This window comes from Parus major, chromosome 1 (genome assembly GCF_001522545.3).
Source record: "Parus major isolate Abel chromosome 1, Parus_major1.1, whole genome shotgun sequence".
Classification (NCBI taxonomy): Eukaryota; Metazoa; Chordata; class Aves; order Passeriformes; family Paridae; genus Parus; species Parus major.
In genome coordinates, this window is record NC_031768.1 from 27,571,642 (window position 1) to 27,593,541 (window position 21,900).

The 21,900-nt window shown below is 44.2% G+C and overlaps 1 protein-coding gene across 1 annotated transcript; it reads right to left on the bottom strand.

The window, feature by feature from the left end:
* Positions 1-16: 16 nt before the first annotated feature.
* On the bottom strand, positions 17-20,863 carry ECRG4 (ECRG4 augurin precursor). The gene is made up of 5 exons (XM_015619834.3): positions 20,680-20,863; positions 5,842-5,964; positions 5,107-5,154; positions 2,484-2,641; positions 17-404 (listed from the first exon to the last, which is right to left on the bottom strand). The coding sequence occupies exons 2-5, from the start codon at positions 5,930-5,932 to the stop codon at positions 243-245; spliced, it is 459 nt and encodes a 152-aa protein (XP_015475320.1). The 5' UTR covers positions 5,933-5,964; positions 20,680-20,863; the 3' UTR covers positions 17-242.
* Between the last annotated feature and the right edge of the window lie 1,037 nt (positions 20,864-21,900).

Here is a 21,900-nt window from a genome sequence, read left to right on the forward strand (position 1 = left end):
TATGAAGTCTACTAAATAATGGCAACCTGGTTATCAAAAAAGCTTTATTTCTATAACACTTTTTATATATAGTGTACTACTAAGTAATGATAGTTAAAACAAGTCTTGCTTTCACCCAAGTCAGGCAGTTCCTTTACTCTTGCTGTTTGACATGAATAGAGGGAGAAGCGGGGTCATTCGGGCTGAGGGAGGGCTCAGCCTCGCCCAGTGCAGCCCTACAGGCTAGAGCAGGATAAATGGCATTAGTAATCGTCGTAGTTGACGCCTGCTCCGTGCCTGAAGCTGTGTGGGTTTCGTGGGCCAATGGGAGAATCTTCGTCGTAGTGGTGCTGGTAGTACCCACCGTAGTATTCATTACGAGCACGCCCCAAGTTTGTCCAGTAGGAGATGTCATCTTCGAATTTCTGCCAGAAAAAAAAAAAAAAAGAAAGCATTTGCTTTCCAGCCTGGAACTACAGTGATGAGATGAAACAGAAGTGGTGCAAGCCTCTTTCAGAAATTCGCATCCTTTGTACAATTTGTCATAAATGAAATCCTTAGATCCAAGGGGTTTTGTGACTTGTACCCACCTTCTCTATGGGATTATCAGGATCCTGTGTGCAGGAATTGTCCTGCCCAGCCCCACACTCCCTGCCCACTGCAAAGTGCTTAAACTGAGAGCGCCTTCATCTGAAATGTGTGTGCACTAAGCACCTTTAATATTTTGATTACCTTGTCAATGGTGGACTGTAAAATCATGTCAATATTTTACAGTTAAAAATCTGAAGGTCTAGTTGTCCCTTGCCATGTGCCCTTATTTGCAATGTCCCTGACTGAGGTGCAACAGGCTTTTTTGATTTCTGTCTCTGATCTCTCACTCCCACCTTGCATGGGTGAAAACAAAGGTACAATGCAGCCTTCCAGCTACGGAAATGCAATTAGCTCTTCAGTTCTGCTCACAACAGCAGAGGAAATATAGTGTGCAAGGATATAAAATACTTGCCAAGCCAAAGCCTTTCCATCTGAATGACTCTTTGGAAATATTTTTGGCTGAGATTTAGCAGAAAAAAAAAAAAAGAAAAAGTTTTGCAAATACTCAATTGATAGCTATGGACCAAGTTCTTTAGTCCTTTGCTGGAACAAACAGTTATTTCATTGTTAAGACTGTCTTAATACTCAAGAAAACCTACTAAGTAGATTCATTGTATCCTACAACAGGCCTCATTTCAGTTTTTGAAATGCATACAGGAACTCAGAGGAGAATTCACTTTATCTGCATGGTTTGTCCTTGTTCCTTTTGGTATTTTCACCCAGTCTTCCGTTTCTGATGTATAAAACCATTTTTCCTATTTTTCCTATTCCTATTAGTGAAAGGGGACGTAGCCATGCTGTTGAGAAGTTACTTTTATCCACATAATATCCAGGAGAATTTAGAAAAAGGTACCCTTTATTATTTCAGCTCAAGCAGAGGATTATTTTTCTAATTGTTGCAGTTTTGAAAATGAGGGCATTCATCTTCCAAGCAATCCACATAGCATGAAGCTTTCTTGCCTGTGCCAATGCAATCTCATTAAACATATTCATACAGCTGACAGAGGCCCAGAATTCAGCATCTATAACTATTTTTACCTCTTATTAAAAGCAAAAATGATTCTACATGTGGGACTGCAACCAAACACACTTTTCTGCCCTATTCCAGCATCTATTTAGGGGAGCTTTGTGCAGTTTGATTCCACTCCAGTGTTTTTACAAATAAAATATTTTTTAAAATGTGTCCTCATTTGAAGGGAGGCTGACTGAATATTATCCAGTGGTTTTCCTTTCACATATAGAGTGGAGGCACAGCTGCCAGTGTTCATGATGGCCAGCAGCTTCCCACACTGTGGAGGCACAAGTGTGCATTGGGTGCATAATATCAGTGCCAATCACAGCCAGCTTGGTGTGAATTTCTCAGCATGTTTAAAAGCTGATTAGATTGAGGCTGACAAATTTCTTTCCTGAAATACTATTGATTGCTTTGAGTCTGGTCACGTATTCCACAAAGCAAACTTTGTTCATGTGTCCACTTACAATTTATTAAGCTTAAGTTTGATAGCAGGCAAGAACTCCATAGAAAACCTTAATGTAATTTTTTTTCTATTAAAAAAATAATGCAAAGATCTCTTAACACGTAACAGAGGTTATATTTCTGTGTGACATTTGCCTCTTTAAAGAAATCTGGGTAGGGACACTATTAGACCTATTTGACTATTAGTCAAACTTGGCCTTCAACACTTAGAGGAATGGGGCATCGACCACTTCTCTGGGCAACTTGTTCCAGGGCCTCACCACCCTCACAGTAAAGAATTTCTTCTTAATATTTTATCTATTTCTTCCTAATATTCCTAATAATCTAAATATCTTCTTTCTTTCTTTTTTTTTTTTCATTTAAACCGCATCCCCCTTGTTCTATCCCTGTCTATTCTCCCTCAGTTTCATAAGCCCTCTCCATTTCTTGCACTCACCTGCTCGTCGAAGCCCAGGTACAGGAACTGCTGGTACCACTGCTGCACGTCGGGCTGGCTCCTGTCCCACAGCTGGCGCCTCTGGCGTCTCAGGCTGCTCAGGAATTCCTTGGCTGCTGTTTCTTTCACTGACACCTCAGGCTTCGCAGCAGCAGAGGCTGAAATTAATTCCCCCCACAAAAGGCATGCCAGGAAATTTTTAGTCAGCCTGAAGAGTACTACTTGCAGCAAGTAAGAAAATGATTCTCACATCGTGCCATTACCTTTGTGCTTGCCAGTGCAATGCCTGTAGCAGAGTAGCAGTAATAAACCCAGGAATCACCGATTTAATAGGATTTCTCTGCTACCCTCATTCTCCTGGATTCTTGAAAATAATTTCTGAGCTCAAGTAGAGCAGCTAACTGAGGAATTTGGATAAAAACACCCAGACTCAAGGAGCATATGCACTGTGTGTTTGTGCTTTCAGGAGAGAACAGGAGACTGGCCCTAAGTGCTATGGTTGCAGAAATTGGGTTGAAGAAGAGAGGTGAAGTTAAAAAGACTGAGGAAGCTGGCAAAGCACTGCTAACATATTAGAGTGAAAGGAGAAACACTTTAAAGGATAGATTTTTGAATTGATGTGTAAAAAGTAGCATTTAGATGAGCACTACTAAATGCCCTGTATGCCTGAAAATAAAAGCCCATCAGGTTTTCATAGCAACCTTTGTGAGGGATGCATGGAAATGCCCTCAACCTGCCAGAGCCAGACGAGCCATCTGGCTTGCTCCATGCCTAAGAGCAGCTTGCTGTGGCTGCTAGAGGAACTGATGCACCTCCCAAAGACATGGATGAGAGGACTACACAGGATGTGAAGAAATGGCCTCAAGTTGTGCCATGTAAGATTGGATGTTAGGAAAAATTCCTTCACTTAAAGAGTTGTCAAGCTTTGGAACAAGCTGCCTAGGGAAGTGGTGGGAATTGCCATCCCTGGAAGTTCAAAAAACATATGTGGCACCTGGAGACATGGTTTAGTGGTGACAGTGGCTCTGCTGGATAAATAGTTGGATTTAAACTTGGAGATCTTTTCTAATCTAACAGTTCTATGATTCTGTGACTGGCCAGCCCCTGGCCACACATGGAAATGATAAAACACGTTGTTGATCTGGCTGTGAAACAAGAAGTCTGTAGGAATAGGAGAAGTCCTGCCTTCAGATGGTTCATTTCAATGAGGGAGAAATCAGGAACACGGGTGTGCATGGGATTTTTGGAGGATGTGAGGGAAGAGACTGGGGTAGACAAGGAAGTGGAGATGTGAAAACCACTGAAGTAGGAGCTGGGCAGACTCACAGAGAAAGGCAAAGGACTGCAGAGAGAAGGAGATTCTGAAGATAAAAGTGATAGATGAGTTGTAGTAAGTGGGAAACAGTAGGCTGTTCTGCAGTGATGAGCTGGAAACTGATTACACACTGTGAGCTTGAACTGGGTGTTACTACTGAGAAGAGGGATTGCTGAGCAAATGTCCCATGAATGAGCCCTCACACAAGGGACACTGCCAGCAAGGGAAGCAGAACTGTGTGCTTGGCCTGCTCACTTTAGAAACCAGCCAGGAAAGGGGAGCAGGGTTGGAATTAAAGAGACTGCATATTCCCTCCACCATCAGTTCTTCAGTTTTCCTGATCTAAGCCTTGTTGTCTGCATGCCCCAAGAGCCCTCCCCAGGCAGTCCCTCTCCCCAGGGGACCTGAACAAACACCACTGCTGTGGTGCAGGAAGGTTGCTCCTACTGTCACACAAGCACTGCAGAATGGTGATGTAAGGAACCCCCACACGAGGAAAACAGAGGTGGTGGGATATATATTTTAGTTCTGGTAAGAGGTGTGGAGTGATGCCAGAAAAAAAAAAAAACAGTATGAAATTAGAAAGCCTGGCAGAAAGCGGGAGTCCCCTCTGTGGGGGTATAAATTCATTGCTTCAGCCATAGAGCTGGCTGAGGAGAGCTGGCCAAAACTTCTGGGATGTTTCGTCTGCTGTGGTGCAGCTTGTTCCCAGTTGGCATAGATTCCACCACCTTCCCTCAACCAGTGAGCCATTCCATGCTTCTGACTGCTGGGCCCTTGGCCATCATCTCTCCCGTAAGAGAGCAGTCTTCCAAAAAAGAAGCACTAGTTGGGCCAAGAAGACAAAAAGAACAAGTCAAGGCATCATAGGCAAGCTGGGTTTGCACATATTCTTCCCTGTGCCTGAGCCAGCAGTATTTCCATGCATTATAATTCCTTGGAAAAGTTTGTGACTTCCCCAAACGAACCAGATAAATGCCACGTCTGCCATGCAAACCTTGGAAAAGGTTGGTGCTGTGCCGTGCAGAGCAAAAGGCAGGTGTGCTGCCAAGCCTGGGAACCCCGGATTTCAGAGGGAGCTGTGGCAAGCAGAGCCTCCAGCCCAACATCCCAAACAGGCACACAGGCAGAGGCTCTGCCTGGGCAGGAGGTTTGGTGTGGCCCGTGGTGAGCATGGCCCTGTGTTTGCGGCCTCCTGCTCCGTCTGTGCTCCTGGAGCTGGAGGTACAGGGACAGCTCAGCAGCAGCTTCTGCTGGCAGCAACCAGCTCCAAGGGAAAACAAAGCACTTTGCTGTTTCTTTACTTACTTTCTCGTTTCTGAAGCATCAGTTTAAGCTTATTTCCCCTTGAAACATCTAGACAAATAAAAATAAAACAGATACATTTACTGAGAAGGAAACAACACCACCAACAACAACAACAAAAAAAGATTTTTTTCTCAAAAACTGCCAGAAGTATTTTTGTCATAGCTCCAGTTCAACAGGCAAAGCAGACGATTTTCTCCCAAGAGAAACTTGCTGTCTTTGCTCCCCTTTCCACACTTGAGCGCAATATACACTGCAGGGAAGATTTTGACACTCCAGCATCCTCTCCCCAGCTCTCGTGGCAAGGGAAACCCTAAACTGGCCTTCTTCACCGAGTAAATCATTGTATTTTTCACCAGAAAACTGCAGCTGGTGCCAGTACCAGCACCCAGAACAGCATGACAATGCTGAATGCCCCTGGCCACTGGGTGAAGGCTGTGCTAACAATCAGACCGCTCCAAAATCGTGCCTGCCATCCTGCCCCAAAGCACATCGGAGCAGTCATCCCGCCGATCCCCAGACCGGCAGCGCAACGAGAGACCTGCAAGCGCTCGGCTGTTCCCAAAGGCTTCAGTCACTGGCAAACAAGCACCTTTTAATAGAGATGCCCGACTTGCTCAAGGTTTGCGGCGTCCGAAGGCTGTCACGCACGGGGGATGCCAGGGGAAGGTTCATTCCCGCTGGCCGGGCCGTGCCGGGCTGTGCTCGCCCCGTGTCTCGCATCCCGCGCTCACTCACCGGGGGCCGCGCACAGCAGCGGGAGGAGGAGGAGGAGGAGGAAGAGGAAGGAGACTCCGGGCAGGGCCCCGCGGGCACACGGCGGCGGCATCGCGGCAGGGGCGGCGAGGAGAGGAGTCCCACCTGTGTGGGAGGAGACGGAGAGGATGGAGGCGGAGGGAGGGACGGAGGAGCGGAGGGAAGGGCCGGTCCCGGCGGGCGGGGAGGGGCGGGGAGGCGAGGGCAGCGCTCCCGGAGCCCGCAGCCCCGGGACCCGCGGGACCGGCACCCACCGACAGCGCCAGGGACCCCCGTGTGCTCGGCCACTTCCCAGAAACAATTCTTGTTTGGAGTTATACATAATCGGTCCAGTGAGACTGGCAAAGACCTTGCAGGTTCATGCAAGCTTTTCTGACAGGGGAGTCAAAAAACAAATTTTAAATGGCTGTAGCGTGTCGTTTCACATTGCTGTCGATAAAAACCCAGTTTGTCAGATCCTACTTAACAGTACATGGAAATGGAGAGGTTGTCCTGATGGAAAAACTAAATAGAATCAACTAAAGGTGACTTAGTTCAGGGTTTTCTCTGTCTCCTTTCCTCCCATCACCAGAACCCACAGATAACCACAATTCTTTAAGAAATAATTTGGATTTCTTTTTCTACATATGGACAGTTTTAGTTTATTCTAAAGTCAGGGACCTAAAGTCAGACTCACAAACGAAGAGCCCTTCTGCTCAGCAGCTTCTTAACTCTAATGGTGCCTAAACTTACTCTTGCCTTTTCCTAATTCGGACTTAAACCTTCCCTTGGTGAATTAATCTTCTACCAGTTCCTTCCCCTGCAGATGCCAGAAACAGCCCAGATGAATTCCTAATGAATTCCTTACCCATCCTCAGACACAAACCTCTCTCTTCCCTCGCAGCAGAGACCCACAGCACTCAGGAGACCACAGTGAGCATCTCACCTCCTGCTGAACCTGTGCCAGTGCAGAGCAAGGGAGAGCTCGGCTCCCTCTGTAAACTACTTGTGAGAAATCTGGCAAGTGCTGGAGCCTTGGCTCTGTGCTAGAAGGATCGGTTCCAGATCAGTTGCAGATGAATACACACACAGAGTGCATACTTTGTATATTGCAATTGTATATAAATATGTACATTGAATATGTACGTGTGTGTATGCATAGCCACGAGTGCAGGGTGGGGAAGCCGTGCAGAGGTGTGGCAGCTCCCTGTGATGAGATGTGGAACATACAGGCACAGCAGATGGTGGGGGTGGGACCAGACCCCATGGCTGGCTTCACCACTCACTGTAGAATGCAGAAGAATCACCGGAGTGGGCTGGCCCCTCTGCAGTGTCCCAGCCCCAGCCTGAATGCTGCTTCAGAAAATTGTCCCTGTGTGCCCCACACATCTTTCCTCTTCTGACAAAATCACTTGAATCTGCACTCAAAGATTCTCACTTGCTGCTCTTCATCCCCCCAGCAGCCCTGAACTAAAGCTCAGGCATCTCTGCTCATCCTTTTTGTGAGGACTTGTTACAAGGACATGAAGTGATAGGACAAGGGGTAAGGGCTTCAAACTGAAAGAGGTTTAGTTTAGATATTAGGAAGAAATTCTTTAATGTAAGGGTGGTGAGACCCTGGAACTGCTTGCCCAGAGATGTTCTGGATGTCCCATCCCTGGAAATGTTCAAGGCCAGGTTGCATGGTGTTGTCTGAGCAACCTGGTGTTCAGGAAGGTGTCCCTACTTATGGGTGGGGAGGAGTTGGAATGAGATCATCTTTAATGTCTCTTCCAACCCAAATCATTCTATGATTCTGTTATCCCAGCCCAAATGGCAGTGTCAAAGTCAAACAAGAGCTCCACCCAAAGCGCTTCTTGCTCTCTGCAGGAGCCACATCTTCCCAAGGAGAGAGCGGGAGGGAGCAGCACCTTCCCGATCCCTGTGACAGAGGCACTTCCATAGGGGGCTGGGGTCCCAGCTTAACTCACATGCAAATGTGAACAGGAATTCGTTGCTCTTTTCTGCCTCTGTTTTCGAGTGGTTTCTCCCTGTAGCCCCATGCTTCAAGTGTCAGCAGACTACACCATGTGTTGGAGCAAACGCCCCTTCTCCTGAATCAATGCACTCTTTCATCAGGTTAACGCAGTTACTTGCAGAATATAGCTAGAAGGGACAGAAGTGAAGAGCACATAGGCAAGACTACATGGAAAAGCTGTGATGGAGTTAATTTATAAAACCAGGGCAATAACTCATGAATATTCATGGTTTACTGCTATACTGGTAATGGCAAAGAGTGTTTTGTTCAGCTGGTTGGCTTGTAACAAGCCTTGTGTGGGAGCTGGGGCTCTGCAGAACTTCAGGTGCTTTGTGCCTCTTGGCCAAGGAAATACAAAGCACAGAACCTCTTCTGGATACCAGATACATCATGATGACTCAAGAAACTGCTGGTTTCTTGGGTTTAACTGGTTGATAAAATGCAATCTTGTGAAACCTATAGAAGGGATTGACTCAAGTACAAGGTTATTGTAGAAATTCATTGCCCTGGTGATGGAAGAAGTGATTGACAGAAGACTACAATGCTCAGGTTTAAACTGAGTGCATTGTCTTTGAGAAGAAGTAAATTTTTCAGTTCAGGGGAAAGAAGTTTTTGACATAAAGTAAAAAAAAAAAACAAACATAGCAGCACTTCTTTTCAAAGGTAGGGTAAAAGGTGACTGATATTTTCCCACTAGCACTCTACTTCTTTCCAGTTTGTTTTAAGGACTTAAAGCAGTGTTGCCCTAGTATTGTATTAAGACACATTTTTCTGTTGAGCTTGCAACTACTGCATTGTTATTCCAAATATTTATCCCTGAGTGAATATCCAAGTTTATTGACATGCCTGCAGTACCCTTTTCTGTTACTTACCATGAAAACCACAGTTTGAAAAACCACAGTTGCTGTGTGTACAGCTGGAATACTACAGTTTTTCCTGGGATCTCTTCATCAGCAGTGACACTGCTCTCTTTAAAATCTCCCTTTCTTCAGCATCACCAGGATCACCAGCCCTTGTTCTTGTAACCTGCCAGACATCTGCAGGGAACTTAACACAGCAGAGAAGAGGCAGTCCAGGAGGTTCTTAGAGTGAGTGGAGGACAACATTTGTCACAGCTGGTGAGTGAGCCCACCAGAGCAGGGTTATGTTAGACCTGCTGTTTGCAAATGGAGATGGGCTGGTGGGAGATGTGGTGGTTGGAGGCAGCTTGGGGCACAGAGATCATGAAATTAGAGAGTTGTCAGTATTTGGTGAAATCAGGAGGAGCATCAATAAAATATCCACACTAGACTTCTGGAGGGCAGACTTTGGCCTACTTAGGAGACTTATTCAGAGAGTTCCTTGGGAAACAGCCCTTAAAATAAAAGAGTTAAGGAAAGGTGGGTGGTGCTTCAAAACAGAAATCTTGAGGGCACAGGAACAGATTGTCCTCATGTGCTGAAAGATGAGTAGATGAGGCAAACATCCAGCCTGGGTGTGCAACGAGGTTTTGAAAGAACTTAGGAATAAAAAGAGGACATATCATCTTTGGAAGGAAGGTCAGGTGTCTCAGGAAATATTTAAGGGGGTTGGTAGAGAATGTAGGAAAAAAAAATAGGGAGGCTAAATCTCAGTTAGAATTTAATTTCTCAACTTTTGTGAAGGATAATAAAAAATGTTTTTACAAATATATTAGTGGCAAAAGGAAGGGTAAGAACAACCTTTGTTCTCTACTGGATGTGGGAGGGAACTTAGTAACTGCAGATGTGGAGAAGGTGGAGGTGCTTAATGCCTTCTTTACCTCCGTCTTTAGTGGGAAGAGGGCTTGTCCTCAGGACAACTATTCTCCTGGGTTGGTAGATGGTATCAGGGAGCAGAACGGTCCCCCTGTTATCCAGGAGGAGGCAGTCAGAGAACTGCTGAGCTGCTTGGATGTTCATAAATCGCTGGGCCCAGAAGGGCCAGGGTGATGAGGGAACTGGCAGATGAGCTTGTGGAGCCACTCTCCATCATTTTCCAACAGTCCTGGCTCACTGGAGAGGTTCCAGATAACTGGAAACTGTCCAGTGTGAGACCCATTCACAGAGAGTGGGAAGGAAGACCCTGGTAATTATAGACTAGTTAGCCTGACCTCAGTACCTGGTAAGGTAATGGGACACTTTATACTGAGTGTCATCACTTACAGGATGGCCAGGGTATCAGACCCAGCCAGCATGGGTTTAGGAGGGGTAGGTCATGGCTGAACAACCATGACCAGGTGACCTGCCTGGTGGATGCAGGAAAGGCTGTGGATGTTGTCTGTTTGGACTTCAGCAAGGCCTTTGACACTGTCTCCCACAGCATTCCCTGGAAAAGCTGTCAGTCCTCGGCTTGGACAGGAGCACTCTGTGCTGGATTAAGATCTGGCTGGGTCCAGGGAGTGGTGGTGAGTGGTGCTGCACCCAGCTGGGGGCCAGGCACCAGTGGTGTCCCTCAGGGGTCTGTGTTGGGGTCAGTTCTGTTCAATATCTTTATTGATGGTGTGGGTGAGGGTATTGAGTCCTTCATTAGTAAATTTGCAGACAACACTAAGCTGGGAGCGTGTGTCGATCTGTTGGAAGGGAGGAGGGCTCTGCAGAGCGACCTGGAACAGTTGGATGGATGGGCAGAGTCCAGTGGGATGAAGTTTAACAAGTCCAAGTGCTGAGTCCTGCATTTTGGCCACAATAACCCCGTGCAGTGTCATAGGCTGGGGATGGTGTGGCTGGACAGTGCCCAGGCAGAAATGCACCTGGGGGTGCTGGTGACAGCTGGCTGGACATGAGCCAGCCCTGTGCCCTGGTGGCCAAGAAGACCAATGGCATCCTGACCTGGATCAGGAATGGTGTGGCCAGCAGGAGCAGGGAGGTCATTCTTCCCCTGTACTCGGGACTGGTGAGGCCACACCTGGAGTGCTGTGTCCAGTTCTGGGCCCCTCAGTTTGGGAAGGACATTGAGACACTGGAGTGTGTCCAGAGGAGGGAACAAGGCTGGTGAGGGGCTGGGAACACAAACCCTGTGAAGAATGGCTGAGGGAGCTGGGGTTGTTTAGCCTGGAGAAAAGGAGACTCAGGGGTGACATTATCACTCTCTACAGCTCCCTGAGAGGTGGCTGTAGTCAGGTGGGGTTGGTCTCTTTCACCAGGTAGCAGCTGACAGAACCAGAGGACACAGTCTAAAGCTGCATCAAGGGAAATACAGGTTGGATATTAGGAAAAAGTATTTTATAGAAAGACAAAGTACTGGAATGGTCTACCTGGGGAGGTGATGAAGTCACCATCCCTGGATGTGCTTGAAAAAAGACTGGATATGGCACTCAGTGACTTTGTTTAGTTGAAATGTTAGGGCTGGGTTGGACTCAATGATCTCGAAGGTCTCTTCCAACCCTGTGATTCTGTGTGATTCTGTGTATGGAGGCATTTAAGGCTTGTTTTAGGGCCTGATTTGCGCACCAGTGCTGGAAGCGCTCTGCTGGCATGGTTGGGCAGCACTCCCATGGGCATTAGGTAACCAAGTCTGTACTAATGATGTCATCTGGTTAAATCTCTTTCATCACCACTGGTGACAGCAGTAGACCCTTGATGTCGAAATTTTTTTGAAAGATGTTAATTAGTGCTGTCAGCAGGAGTATTCCCCAGACAGCCCTGGAATGAGAAGCAGTGAGCAGGGCCCCTTTCACGTATGGTGTAAACTCCATCAAGCCCTCAGCACAACAAAGACCATGAATTGGAGGGATGCCTGCAGCAGGATAGCAGGATGGAGCTGGTGGGTTCATTACTTTCCCAGCATGGGGTTAGACTGAGGACTACAGTCTTGGAAGACTGAAGCAAAAATTTGGGAGCAGTCCAATGGAAACCACTCTGAACCTGACTTCAAGAATATACAGGCAGGAGCAAGACAAGGAGCTCACTGAAGAAATTCTGACAGCTGAGTCTGCTACTGGCCAGCTTTGTCTTTGGAGCCTGCAGGACTCAGTGCATGTTTTTCAGAGCAAGCATAGAAGGTCCAAGATTTCTAAAGAGCTCTTCAACTTGCAGCAGGTTTGGTGACTACTCAGGCAACCCCATTTCATCTGTGATCCCTGAGTTTATGTAAATTGGTTTGAAGCCCAGCAGTTTAAACTTAAGCTGCCTGAAATGGTGTGGGCATGTGTGGCTCTTTAACTGATATGAACTAAATTGGGGGGGACAGGGAGGAAGGGGGAATCTCTGGCTCAAAGCATCCTGGATTTTTAAGTTTTACTATTACTATTATCATTATTACTATTATTAATATTCTACACTTTGCCTAAAATTTTGTACAAAGAGATCTGTGAATAGCAGAGACTCCTCTACTTTTGCCTCTCATCACAGTAGCTGTTGAGAGAACTATGGTTTGTTCAATAAAATGTAAGAGATAGTATCAGTAATGGCTATTCAAGGATATTCAGTAATTCCAAGCATAAGAAAAAATGCACTAAAAAGACTGATCTTGATTTCTTTCCCTCTTTCTTTATTAGGATTCATATTATCATATATAATCATATATCATATATAATCATATATCATATATAATCATATATCATATATAATCATATAATCATATTAGGATTGTGTTTCAACACAGTAATATTCTTGAATACAGTGTAGATTAAATGCTTATATAATCACAGGACTCCCAAAGTTGGATTTCCAAGAAACACCCCCACCAAAGATAATGAGACTTAGGATAAAATAATGAGGCTCAACGTCAGCATAACTTGGTAGGCAAATAGATAAGTTGGAAATTGGCCAGGGAGTGCAGGAGAAGGCACTTCATCTTTTGCAAATAGGCACCATGTAGTTTTTAACAATCCACTAAAATGATCTATTTGATCAAGAACATGGCTACACTGAAGAGTGTTCCTAACACCCAGAAAATTATTACTTTCTGCTAATAAGGTTTTTCTAAATCTCCCAGACATATTGTACAGGTCACTTGCCTTAGGGTAGAGGCACTTGGCACTCCAAATCATTTTCTGCAGCCTTTCCAAGAAAACTGCAGGAACTTGTGTTTTCCTTCCAAACAGAAGGAATAATATTTAAATCATCAGTCACCTCTTTCCAAAATATTTTGACTTTCATACTATTTCTTCCACCGCCCCAGAGATGTCCTGGCAGTGACAGGACCAGCCCCAAGTCCCAGGGCAAACACCTTTTCTTTAGGAAAAGCTTAATTGTTGTCAGCTGTGAGTCTCATTGTCCATGGCACATGGTTTGGGACACATTTCAGCCGTTGTATCTCAATTGGTTGCACTATTTCTTTGATCCATTTTAGTAATAAATATTAGAGCTCATATTTTCCATAGAAAATAGCTTAAAATAAAGTTGTTGGGATTTTTTTTTCTCCTGCTTGGCTACTGCTGATATTTTTCTCAGCTTCTGTCTGAGCCTGCCAGATAAGAAATGATGTCTGTTGGTCTGTCCATCCTCCTCCCTTTCACTGACTGACAGTACTTTGCTGCCCTCACTGCAGAATTCTCCTTGCTGCTCTAGTGATAAGCACAGTGAGAAACAGATTAGTTCAGCAACATTATCAGATCGTGGCTGCTTCCTTTCCACAGAGGGATAAAAACAGTCTCTCTCTAAGAAATCTTTCTCCTTTTTCTCTTCCACTGCCTCCAACATTCTTTTAGGATAAACCTGGAAGCATATAGCAAGTCTGTGTGTCAGATTTAACAGGAAGGGAGATGGAGAGGGACTGTAGTACATTAATACCTGTCTTTCTGACATGGTTTGATTTCATTCAAATCATTCTTTGCTTTATTGCTGTGATTTGGGATACTTATTTTTTATGCTTCAGAATATTTTTTTTAAAACTCTTATTCCTGAGCTATTTTTTTTTTTACTTGTGTTCATTGCCTTATTTTATTATTCACATTCGGAATGCACACACACTCTCATAAAGAACCCCTTGAACAAACAAAAAGATCTCAGATCCACTCAACAAACAAGCTGCACCTACTCAAAGATTAGGAAATGCAAAATCTCAAAAATATTAAATCTTAGTGATGTCACCAGTTAAAATGGGCATGTTCCAGAGTGGGTTCCAGCCTGTGCAGGGAAGTTTACTAGCAGAACAAGTTTGCCTTCTGAGGAGCAAAGAGCCTGAGACAGTGACAGGTCAATCTGTAATAGGTCAGCCCAAGGTTTCCCTCCCTGTGCCTCAGTCAGCACAGTGCCAGGAGCCCCACAATGCTGGACAGCCTGGGCAAGCCCTGTGTGTCTCTGCTGCAACATCACCTGCACAGCCAGGAGCCTCAGAGACCTGCAGGGACAGTGCCTACAGAGCACGTGCTGTAAAAATGTGGAGGTTTTATTTGAAATGGGAGAAAGTGGGTGTGTTTCCATGGGGAAGGAAAAGAGGGACAGGGGACATCTCAGAGAGCTGCTGTCACCCTTGGCTGAGTGTGAAGCCAACATTTCAAAGCAGAAGAGCTGGAACATTGCCTGGAGTGTACCAGGAATTTTCAGCATAAACAGAACAGCCTGCTTTCCCCTTCTCAGGCAGGTAGGAATCACATGGGATACAGTTTTCAGCAGCACTGCCAGCCTGCCCAAAGCAGGGCCATGGGATACAAAACATCTGCCCAAACAGTCGAAATACAAAATACGGCAGAGTCACCTGCAACAGAGGGCAAGTGACTGTTCTCTCCTCAGGTCAAACATGAACCCTTGGGAGCCTTAGTAACATGCAGTGCATCCCAGCTTAGAGCAGGATTCTCAGGTTATTAGAGCAGAAACCTCACTTGTCTTCCTGACTTTATCACATATGACCTTACACCTCTCTTGATCTGCTCTCTGGCCGCTCTTGCTGGCTCTGCTTTAGATCCGTGCTTCCCGGTTTCACCAATGCCCTGCCTGTGAACAAGCCCATGCCTCTGCTCATCTGATGCTGGATTACCTCTCTGATTTACAGTTCAGTTTGTTTCCAGGAGAATGCATTCTCTGTACTCTCTGTGCTGCTGATGAACAAGAGATCGTGACATCTTTAATCTTCCCCTGTGAAAAGCCCCACTGCACCCAGCTGTCCCTGGATGCCAGCAGCTTCAAAGGGTGGGTGGCTGTGGGCTATGGAAATTTGAGGGAGGTTTTTTGCCCATTGGGATAATTTAGGCCCCCGCCCTACAAGTATTCATGCACACATGCATTTTTAATCACAAGAGCCCTATGGAATCCCATTTATCTCAGAAAGATTAAATTCCACTCTATGCCTGGATATCAAAAAACTCTGTTGTAACAGAAATGTGGCTCCACTGGAAAGGTGGGCATTTCATCCCCATCTCTTTGCTCTCCTGGGCCTGTGTTTGGTAAGTGGCAAAAAGGAATGCTGCTTGTCTCTGATCCTGAATCACAGCATGGGTCCTGACTCAGCTCACATTAGTTCTCCTTGTGTTAGTAGGACTGCACAACTCCTGAACCCATGCTGGCTCTCCATCAACCAAGCAGAGGAACGTGCCTGTACTTGTTAATGTAGATAGGTCTCTGGAGTTCCTGCTCACTCCTCAAGGCACTGGCATAATTGTTGATTTGTCCTGGAACTCCTGCCATGGAGGATGGCACAGATGAGCTAAGATGCTGCCATCTATCTCTGGCATGTTGTTTCCCTTCCACCAAAAAAGTCCTTTGTAAGCAAGACAGCCATGGTTTGGGTCAGATCACTCAGTTTCTGTGTCAGACAAGATAAAAACTTTAATCTGAAGTTAATCAGTTTCTTAGAGGGGAATTTTGAAGATATAATTCTTCAAGTTGTAATGAGCAATTCAATCATTTATTTTTACCAAAACCAACACAGAATTCTTTCACCTCCTTCTCTCTCAAGATCTGCCATTTTAAGTCTTTGTGTCTGACTCCTTTTGTATTTTAAAGAGGACCATAGTGATTTTTGCTTTAAAGTATGTTGTCCTTATTTAACATGCTTTCACATGCTGCGTGGCAGATCTGAAGTACTGTTCCTGACCAAAGGACAGTGACTGCCTTTTTATTAGGTAATATTACCGCCTAATGGCTACAATGAAAAGATGCTTTCACCTAATTATTGTTAAAATAATTGTTAAAATAAAAAATAATTGTTAAAATAGGCTGCAAGTATTTGGAATGAGCTGAATGGTATTTGGAATGGGGAGGACCTGATCTGGGTAATGCTGTGGTGTCCTGATGACACCAATCTCTTTCTCTCCAAAGAGAGTAAGTCCAGGTTGGGGTTGAGCCATACAGCAGTGAGTATGTACAAACATACATACAAACATACACACAGACAAACCTTTGAGGATTGCTTGTGCCTGACAGAATTGACACAAGAATAGTGATGACTCTATGATAGATTGGGAGAGGCCACACAGTGGTATTAGACTGCTTATTTTTACCCAAGTTATAACTGGAATAGAAACATCTTCATAAAGATGGTCACTTAAACTTGTAATTTTTATGTTGATTAATGCAGAAACAGGGACAGCAATATAACTTTGATATTGGTAATCACACAGAATCATTTAGGTTGGAAAAGACACCCAAGATCAGCAAGTCCAACCACTGACCAATCATCACCAGCTCAACTAAACCATGGCATGCAGTGCCACATCCAGTTGTTTCTTGGACACTTCCAGGAATGATGACTCCACCATCTCCATAGGGAGTCCATTCCAAAGTTGTTACCCTTTCTGTGAAGAAGTTCTTCATGAATTTCAGTTGTTGATAACCACTTGTTAACCAGAGATGGCAAGATCACCATATCATAGAAACACATAGTAGGGAAAGACCTTTAAGACCAAGAAGTCCAACAAAAAACCTTCCACTGTCAAGTCCACCACTAAACCATGTCTCTAAGTGCCAAATCCATGCATCTTTTAAAAACCTCCAGGGATGGTGACTCCAGTGCTTCCCAGGACAGCAGGGAGGAGATTGGAGCAGATAGGAAGCTTTCTGCTGTTTAGTCTTTTTCAGTTAAGAGAAAATGACAGATCAGTCATACTTTGAAGAACACCAGTCATACTTTGAAGAACACCAGTCATACTTTGAAGAACATGCGAGCACATTTTTCACAGACTGAGCCTGGCTGGCTGCTCTCAAAGTTTAGGCACCTGGATAAGAAAAGTCTTGGTTCTGCTAGTATAAATACAATAGCTGTCCTTGGGTTTAGTAAAGCCAACCCTTTACCCTTGATAATTTCATATGAAATTTGTGTCATGGGTTTTGAGTTGGCCATGTCACGACAAATTATTTTACACTTAAAAAAAAAAAAAGTACCAAATACAACCAAATCACTGAATTATTTCAAAGCCACTAAATATGTCCATGGAAAAGCTTTTCCATAGTACTAATCTTACATGACTTACTAATTAAATTTTGTCCTTAAAACGATCCATACCGAGATGTTTGAAGAGAAAAGAGAGAAATGCACAAAAGAGATGAGAAATAGCAGAAAGAAGAGAGAAACACACAGTGGAGTGAGGACTTTTTATCTGATAAGAAGGAACACATGCTGTAAGGTATGTATTTTAGTAAAGAAGCCAAAACCCTCAAATCTCCACTGCTGTCACCATTCCTATAGAATTCCCATCAAACCTACAGTCTCAATATACGAAACAATCAATCAGTCTCCCTAGCCATGGAGAGATACCACTGCCCAAGGCATAGATTGATTTCACTGTGAGCACAGAGGAAAATTCAGGCAAGGCTAAAAAAAGAAACAGATTAAAACAAGGGCTGACAGAATACCTTCATTTTGGTTTCATTATGAACAAATTCTAACTCTTTATTATTTCTTCTGAGCTGTCTCTCTCCTATTCATATCCATTCTCTATTTAAACATCATATATTTTCATTCAGAAATAAGCTCTCATTACAAAGGACTGATCTCTTATATGTATATACACAACACAAACTAGGAATATTAATCAAAGATCTAAGCATATTTTCTGCATAGAAAATATGCTGGAAAATGTATCCTCCCATTCCCTTCCCCAACTATATAGGCAGCTTCAGGAACAAATGATAACAAATGATCCCAAATGATCTGGAGTTCATGACAAGAGCACCTACACTTATGAAACATATTTTTTTCAGTATTTTGCTTACTGATATTTGAATTCTGTGCAGGGAGAATGCATGTGCGAGGAGTGGAGCAGCCTCCCTTCTGAAGTTCTTTTAACCTAATTGAATGTGTAATGGGCTCTGAATATAAATTCCAAGGGGAAACATCAGATGGATGTTAACAATACCAGAACAACTTCTAAAGAACTTTCTTGGACTATGTGGATCTTTCTTAATCAAGGAGAGTTTTTTTTAATGCTTGTCAAAAGACAGTCTCGGTCACAGGTACTCTTCTTGATCCTGAAACATGACTTCATACAGGGATGTCAGAGGACCTGAATTATGCATGTGGTCAGCCCAGAGTGATGCCATCTAGCCTTAAAACCAATGCAGCTCTCTTGGATGTGAAAGGAAGGAGACGACAGGTGGTAGTGTAGAATTTGCGCATTTACAAGTCACCTACAAAATGTATTTCTCCAAATATATACAAAAATGTCAGCAAAAGCCAACTTTCCTCCAACCTAACCAGTATTGTTTTCCCATCAATTTCTCAGTAGTGGCTTCAGGCAATACCTGAAAAAGGTTGGTGGCTGATGACAGCACTACAAGGAACAGAGAGGCTGCAAGTAAGAGTCAGAGGAGGCAAAGGGCAGTGGTGTAACATTAGAAAGACCAATGGGCAAGAGTGATTTTACAAGGCCTTGACAAATTCTATTTACTCCTCAAAGTTAAAGACTTGTGCTTGTGCCTCCTGCCTAGAATAATAACTCATCCTCCTGCTGAGGATGAAATCTGTGTGGTGAGAGGTAAGAACATTCTCTGTAAGCACAGCCTTCACAAAACAAAGGAACACAGATGTGATTTTCCCACAGCTACACTGAGACCCAGTCATAGGAGTTAATGGCTGCCACAGGGAAGGACTGACATAAGGGCTTCTCCTTTCTATAACTGAAAATCCAGGTTTGATGCATGCTCTGTTAACTGTTCAATTCTGAAGGTTTCAGCATCTTTTCTCAGTAACCACACATGGCAATCAATATTTTCAGAGGCCACTGACACAGCCTTAAAGGCATCCCATCTGTCTGTCATCAGAAAGCTTCTCATCTCTATATATCTGCATTAGTATTCACTGGGAATGAAGCATATTAAAAAAATACATTGAGTATGAGGCCTTTACAAAATGCTGTGGTGGGTTTACTACAGAATGTGAGTGTGTTGCAACACCCAAATGAACATTCATGTGAGAAGGCCCAGAAAACACCAGACCCCACATGATTTCTTACAGACAACTCTTCTGTACATCATTGTCTTCCCTATAGTAAATCAAGCCAAATACAGCATGCAAACATTTCTGTACTTCAGCCTGTGCTAAATAAATGTTTTTTCCTATTGTTTTTTAATGACAGATGTTTCCCTTTGAATTTTCATGCTCTAGCACAGATCATTCTATAGTCACCTTCAAACTCTACATATATACATGGATGTATGTGAATAAACTGCAATGATAAAATATGCAGAACCTCTGCATGCCAATTTTTTTTAAACATTATCTGTCCATCACTGTTCTCTGCACTTGTTAAGGGATGGCGTTCTTCCACCCTACCAAAACATCCCTAAACAGATTCTTAAATGTCTTCCCTAAGACAGATTCTTAAAAAAACTCCAAAGTAAGACTTATTAATGAGAACTGTCTTTATTAGGCACTTATTTGTGGCCAAGAATATAGCTTGGCTGAAGCCAAGGAGGTCTTAGTAGGAGTTAAGTTCAAAGAGTTTAGGAGCAGTCCGTGCCTGATTTAACCACATGCCTCCAAAGAGCATGCACAGAGCAGGCTGCCTTGCCCTAGGTCCTCTTGCCCAGCCTGCAGCACAGCATTTTCTTGCAGGACTGTGGTGAACTGTCACTTCTGACCATTTTAATCAGTCCAGCTGTAGGGATGCTGTGGCTGGTCTGGGTCGTATGTGCCCTTGGATCATTGCGGCTACAACTGCATCACTGAGTTGTTAATGTCTTCTGCAAGGCTGGCTCAAGTCTTCAGGCTATCTGGACTATGTGCTGGTAAAATCCAGCCTGAGGAGGTGGGGCAACCTAGCCTTTACAAACATATTAACTGATGATCAGATTTGAAGATTAAAAGTACACTGTGGCTCCTGCCTTCAGCTTGCTTTCAGGAATCAGTGAAGCTAAGCCACTCAATTGTCAAGCTTCCTTTTGTTACAAACACTCTCCCTTTATTTCCCAAACATGGCATTCTTAATTGTACCTATAAATTACTTCTTCAGTCCTCTTGTGTAGCAGCATGAAAAGCAAGTTTTAACACGGAATGTGACAAATCTACAGAAGTACACGAACCATAAGACATCTGTGTTACAAACTGGACATTTCATCAAAGAAGTAGCTTTTTTGGTTGTTTTCTCATTGGTCAGCTGCAACAAAGAAAGTAATAACAAACAAACAATAGATTTCCCAGAGCTCTGCCAATATCCCCTCTATATCCACTCACTTCTAATACTTTCAGACATTTCCTCTGCTGCACAGCGCGCGTTCACACCCCAGTGTGTACACACACAGGCGTGCACAGACCAACAAAGAGCATCCTTCCAGCAAAATGCCCTGCATGAGGCTACAGATCACTGAAGCCCAAAACATTTCTTTATGACACCCCACAGCTGTTGTCAGGGAAGGAGTAAGATGCCACAATAGTTTTTTCTAAACAACACTGACATGTTTCTGACATTCCTCCCCTTCCTCCAGCAGACAAATATTTTATCAGTTTACCTTTAATGTAATATTCTTCCTGTCTCCTTCCCAGGATGGGAATGCCTGGCCAGAAGAAATAACTTTTCCTGCCACAGAACAAGTTTCTCTTTATTTCAGCATGCCCTGCCTCCTGCAAGCAGGGCAAGAAGATCACGGGAGCCACGGGACTGGTGGGGATGCCGGGCGTGAAAGGCGCGTTTATTCTGTCTCTCCCCAGTCCCAGCCCCTTGGCTGTAGGCGTCTACCCAGCACTCCTTGGATCAAGAGTGGAGAATCACATTTCTCCTTGATCAGGCTGGCTGCCTGGAGGAAGATGATTGCAAGCAGATGTACCCATGTTCTCATGTGAAAGGAATTTCAGCTTTTGTGTCAGCTGTACTGTACGATGAGCGCCCAGCTCCAGGGAGCATTTTAGTGCTCTGTAATTCCTTGCAGGTGCTGGGAACCAGTATGTGTTGGTACAGCAGAGCTGAGACACAGGAGGGACAGCACACCTGGGGTCAGCAGGAGGGCCAGAAACCAGAGGCATGACCAGCAGGCTCCCCTTACTGCAGGGAACAAGGCTGGGGTTCATAAAAACTCATTTTCCTGCTGAACACCCATTATGCCCAAAACTTCACGAGGCTGTGGCAGCAAAACTGTGTTTTACCACAAGTGTAGTGGTTTCAACCTCCTCTTACGGATGATCCAGGAGGAATAAACAAGATGGACATCAATAATATCAAATTAATTTATCTGAATATGTAGCTAATGAGGAACAGACAATGAGTGTGGCATCTGTATATTAAAAAGTTCTTCTTAAGCAATGGGATATCCCAGTAATGTTGCAAATGGCCCAAGGAAATTGCAAATACAGCTGTATTTTGGAGTTTTATATAAAACATTATATATTTTTAGTGCCAGAATGGCTAAGATACATATCCAGATATTCAGTGGAAATGGATGTACCCTTTGGATCATACTTCAGGATGTCTGGCCACGTCAGGGTGAATATTCCTGCTCATGGGACATACCTGGGCATACAGTGGCAAAGCAGCTGTAAGCAGTGTGTAAGGGCCCAGACACTGCACATGGGGCTGTCGTGGTTTAAAACCAATAACTAAGAAAATTACTTATTTCTTGCTGTGAGATATGGATTAGAATAAGGGCAAAACAGGCATAAAACTTAAAAGGAATAAAGAAAGTTTATTGACAAACAACAAGAATAAGAACACCAGAATAAACTTCCAGAAAAACCTT